This window comes from Tupaia chinensis, unplaced genomic scaffold, assembly GCF_000334495.1.
Source record: "Tupaia chinensis unplaced genomic scaffold, TupChi_1.0 Scaffold000674_2, whole genome shotgun sequence".
In the NCBI taxonomy this organism is placed as follows: Eukaryota; Metazoa; Chordata; class Mammalia; order Scandentia; family Tupaiidae; genus Tupaia; species Tupaia belangeri.
The window spans coordinates 3,265,869-3,271,127 of record NW_006160198.1 but is presented as its reverse complement, the minus strand read 5'-3'; the positions used below and the strand labels follow the sequence as shown (position 1 = coordinate 3,271,127).

General features: G+C 39.7%; 1 protein-coding gene across 1 annotated transcript in view; it reads right to left on the bottom strand.

Annotated features, from left to right (window-relative positions):
- LY75 (lymphocyte antigen 75) overlaps positions 1-5,259 on the bottom strand; it is a 192,109-nt gene that overhangs the window by 123,418 nt on the left and 63,432 nt on the right. The window contains exons 15-16 of the mRNA XM_027776510.1: positions 5,194-5,259; positions 1,570-1,684 (exon numbers count right to left, since the gene is read on the bottom strand). The exon at positions 5,194-5,259 is cut by the window's right edge and continues 1 nt beyond it. Coding sequence (XP_027632311.1) covers positions 1,570-1,684; positions 5,194-5,259 — 181 coding nt within the window. The remainder of the gene's footprint in view (positions 1-1,569; positions 1,685-5,193) is intronic.

The following is a 5,259-nucleotide window of genomic DNA, read 5'->3' as shown; positions in this document are numbered from 1 at the left end:
AAATAAATAAATAAATAAATAAATAAATAAATAATAAAAAACCCCCACATAGTCTTTGTACTATATCCTGTGGTTATAGTTTGTTATTCCTGAAGTTGCTCTTGTCTAAATGCGTGGGTTTGCCCTACCAGTGAACCAGAAGGCATGGGCAGCCACTACCAAGGAGAGTATGTTGGAGGAGGGATGATAAGTTTCTGTGGCATGCTAGAAATGCTTAAGAGTAATAGGATTACACTAATGCTTCAAACCAGAGATACTGTCTGAATTAATTATATACATGAGTTACTTTCCAACTCTTGTAAAGGTATCCAAACTGATTTTCCTTTGCCCCTTTTCCAGGTTTAATCAAATAACCAGGAATGACTCAGCATAATTTCCCCTTTAGAAAAATTCCATCAATAGACATATACGTACTTTTACTGATGCTCTGAAAGTTTGCTTTTGTGAAAGGAACTCACCAGATACTGTACTGATGTCACCTCTGAAGTTCTTTTAAAGGCAATATGGTGGTCATTGTTAGGAAAAAGAACAATGTTCTAATAGACAGTTTCATGGTAAACTTTGGGCTCTTCAAGAACTTATTGGAGGATATACTTTTAGTGTCAATGATTTGTTTACATCCAGTCTAGGAATTCATTTTAGAACTTTCTGTGTACATTTCCACTAACTACTATTTCTAATATTTGTATAAAACAATTTGAAGTGGACCAGCAGGTGGCACGGTGGTTAGGGAGGTAGACTCCCACATGGCTGACTGTGGTTCAAGTCCCACACCTGGGAGCTTGCTCTCTTTTTCTTTCTCTCTCTCTTTCTCTCTCTATCACTCTCTAGTAAGCACACATGCCCTGCAGCAAATTAAATAATATAAGTAAATAAATAATTCTTTTAAAAATTTGGTACTTAAAAATCTTAATATTTTCTTAATATTCCTTAACATCTTCCTAGTAAAAAACTAAGTAAAAGAATATTTATTCCTCCCATTCCTCATTTTTGTTATAAAGGCTCTACTATCAATCTAACTGATTTTCTGACTTTGAATTTACATAATGCACCATTAAAAAAATGTTTCCAAATTTTACCAGGACCTGCCAAATTTTGATTTCTTGACTCCTACTTATCTCTTCCAAGATTACTATCTTCGTTTTTTTTAAATTTTGCAATTAAAAATTAAGATGATTCTACTTCATCTCTTTTTATTTAAAATAATCTTTCATTCCAAAATCTAATCTCCCTACATGAGAGCTTTTATCTTTTATCTTTATCCTTAGCTTTTATTGTCTATATAAATTCTCCCATGATAACTAAATTTCAATGAGATAATCTTCTAAGAAGAGTAAGAGTCAGGGAGCGTGTGCTTCATGTATGAGGGTAGAGGCATCTTACAAAAAAATTATTCATGACCTTCAAAATTTTGTGTACCATAATAAGTTAATTTCACCTTCCACAAACTGTTTGAAGTTCCCTCATATTAATTGCACTTTCATAGGCTTTTAAAAATTATAGAGTAAAAGGCTCAGCATTCACAATACTAACATGAGAGAATTGTGAAAAGGAGTAACTACCACTTACCTTTTGGAATCTGGCATACCCACTCGAGTTTTGTGTCACAAGCAAAAGGCCTGAAATAAGAATATTCTCTGTCATCATGGAAATGCCAGCCTCTTCGCCATGGCCTATGAATGACCTAAAGGAGGAAAAAGATTTCAGAATATTTTGAAGTTGATCCAGTACTAAACTGCCAGCCTTGTAGTCTTGACCTCTATTTTAGCCCTGGCACCGAAGATATTTGTTTATATATAAACACATGAATGAATGGCATGTTTGAACAGTAACAACCTGAACAAGAGGCTTCACAGGGGCTGATACAAGAAGAATATCATAACGTCATCTTGTCCAAAATTATTGTCTCTTCCCTCTCCACGCCTCCCATCTTGTTGGCATGAAATTGCAGAATCTTGTACTTTCAAAACTTGGGAAGACCAAGTTAGAAAAGAATATTTCTTTCAGTGGATCCAAACAGCAGGCTGTGATCAAAGTAGATTTAAGTCCGACATCAGGAGCATAGGCTCCTCCTTTGGCGTTGCACTGTCATATCTAGGACGTTGCTCTTCTCCGTGTGGCCCAAGATGCTCACTATGACTTCCAGCCAGCAAGCAGGAGAGAAAGGAAAGGGGAAGGCATGGCCAGGGAAGGGCAGCTGTTGCTCTGTGAACTGTTTTCTCTGTAGGGCAAGATTCTGGTGGGTTCTGCGCAAGCGAGACAAAATTCTACCTGCTGGGCTTGTTCCTGGTATAGGCAGCATTGGTGTTTTATTTATTTTTGCAGATTTCAAAAATCTTCTCATATACGGGGATTCTATTTACACAGACCACAGTCAACTCTAGTGTGCTTGATATGCCTGAAAGTTCCATAAGCTTCTCTGAAGTTTTTACCTTTTCATGTTTTAAATAGGAAATTCTATTAAAATGGCACGCTATTAGGCAGTTTATTACCAGAAGAGTCACTTTGAAAATTGTGCTTTCCACTGACTTTCCCAGTTCTCCTTTGTCTCCACCTTCTTGTAACATTTCTAGTCAGTTACCTTCCTGCTTATAAGCACTTTTCTGGGCTACAGAGCTAAGAAATTACCTAGGCTAAGTCTCCTTCCTCATCTTCTTTCACACCATACGTTGGAAGCTCCCTAATCTTTTTTTTTTTTTTGGAGAGGTTTTCGCTATAGGGCACGTGCGCTCGCCAGACAGACAGAGACAGAGAGACAGAAAGCGAGAAATCACCCCCCAGAGGGGATGGTCACGCCGCAATCCCTTCTCCTCCATTCTCCTCTCGGGATCTTGGGCACGCACGCACATGTGCCCGGCGTGAGTTTGAAGCCACCGGGTCCGGGACGCGAACCGCGGTCGACTACATGGGAGTCCAGCGACATAGCCATTACGCTAACTGCTGTTTCCCCGGAAGCTCCCTAATCTAATTTTGGGCCTTTTGTTTTTATTTATTTATTTATTTATTTACAATACTCAGAAGGCATGTGCAGTTGCCAGAGGCAGATAGAGAGAGAAGGGACAGGGAGAAGGCACCACCCTTCCCCATGGGCACGGTCCGAGTGCAATTACTTCTCATCCATTCTTCATCTTGCTGGTGTTGGGCACACATGCACATGTACCCGGCATGTTTTTTAAGCCATCAGGTCCAGGATTCAAACTGCTATTGGCTATGTAGGATCTGGCTCCTTTAACCACTAGGCTATAGGGCTGGTTCTTATCCCCCCAATCCCCAATATGTTTGTTTCCTTTAGCTCCAGTCTTTTGATTTCAACTTACTATAAAATGTATCTTATAGCTTGCTTAGATTCAAAATATCTAAAGTAAAATACACTATTTTTTCCCATAAGCCAATAGTCCTTTTGACGGTTTCTATAAATGCCTAGTCATATGGTATAATGGTTAAAAGTACTGGATGCAGACACACATCAGTGGGTAGCTGGAGGGGCCTGATGTCAGGAACAGAGAAGTCTGTGGTGATGATCTTGGTGAAGATAATAAGGACTGAATGGGGAGGGAGGCAGGAAGAAAATCTGAGAACATTTCAACTTCACCTGACTTTTTTCCTGACTTCCTAATTCCCTATTATAGTTTTCTACCTTGAAAAATTAGCATGGCGATACTACTTTGCCCTAATTAATGTCATTATAGTTTTGTTTGTAAAAAGTTATGGATTTAATTTTATTTATTATTATTATTTAATTTGCTATAGGGCACTTGTGCTCACCAGAGAGAGACAGAAAGAGAGAGGGAAAGTGAGAAAGCAAGCCGCCAGGCCTGGGATTTGAACCATGGTCGGCCATTTGGGAGTCCAGTGCCTCAACCACCATGCCACTTACTGACCCCAATGTCATGATAGTCTTAACCTATTTACATTTAAAAATTTTGTAATTGACACAATAATTGAATGTGTTAATGGAGTACAGCATGTTTCTATGTATGTATACAATGTGTAATGATGCAATCAGAGTAATTAGCATTTCATTTTTCTTTTTTTTTTTTTTTTGGAGAGGTTTTTGCTATGGGGGGCGTGTGCTTGCCAGAAAGGCAGAGACAGAGAGATAGAAAACGAAAAATCACCCCCCAGGGGCGATGACCATGCCACAATCTCTTCTCCTCCATTCTCCTTGGGATCTTGGGCACGTAGGTACATGCGCCCAGCATGAGTTTAAGCCACCAGGTCCAGGAGTTGAATCGCGGTCGACTACATGGGAGTTCAGCCACATAGCCATCACCCTAACTACTGGTCTCAGAGTACTTAGCATTTTGATCACCTTAAACATTATCATTTATTTGTTCTAACTGACCTTTCATGCCTTCCAATCAATTCTATCTGTTGCATCTTCAAGTCTGCCTCAAGATGAATCTTCTTCATACCCCTCTTGGTTCACGTAAGTTTCTCTACTCAGAACCTTCTTATTAAAGTTTGCTTGTTTATTTATTAATTAATTTCTCCCATGAGAAAGATAAAGAGATAACCAAACTGGGTCCCCATACTGATCCACTTCCAGTTTTGGCCAGCCCAGACTGCAGGGCCTTGGTAAATATAGAGAGGTCCTGGGAGACGAACCCAGGACCTCCCACCAGGTCCACTTGCTATGGCACAACCTGGCCCCAGAAACTTCTCAAACGGCCTTGTTGCTTATTAAAAAAATCTTCCAACTGCTTAACCTGGCTTCAACTGAATTTCCTCAATGTTGTTTTCAACCACAGCACTGACCAAAATTCTTAATCTGAATTCTGTTCTTTCTGCCTTACCCTCTTCCCTGCATTCCCACCTTATTACACATTACTTTCTCATACCTCTCCCCATTAAAAACCTCAACCCTACTCCACCTACACAAATTCTATCCAGGACGCAGTTCAAGTCTTCTTTCCTGAAACAGGCCACAGGATCCTTGCCTCTTCTGAGTTTCATTAGCTTCCTCAGCATGTTGAAGCTTACTACTGCATAGTAATGGGAATGATTTCTCTTGACTATAGATTTATCTTCTTCAATTAAGTATAAAGTAGTCACTTGAGGACTGGGCTATGGGTGTATTTATCTCCTATTGCACCAAACATCAGGCTCCACACACATATGGATCTGGTGCCCGATTGCATATGATGCTAAATGCATTTGTCATGTATGCAGTTGTCTCAGCGTTGCACTGACCTTGACAGCAGCACAGTCTCTGACGTCATAATCCTGGTGAAACTCATTTTCCATGACAATAGTGGA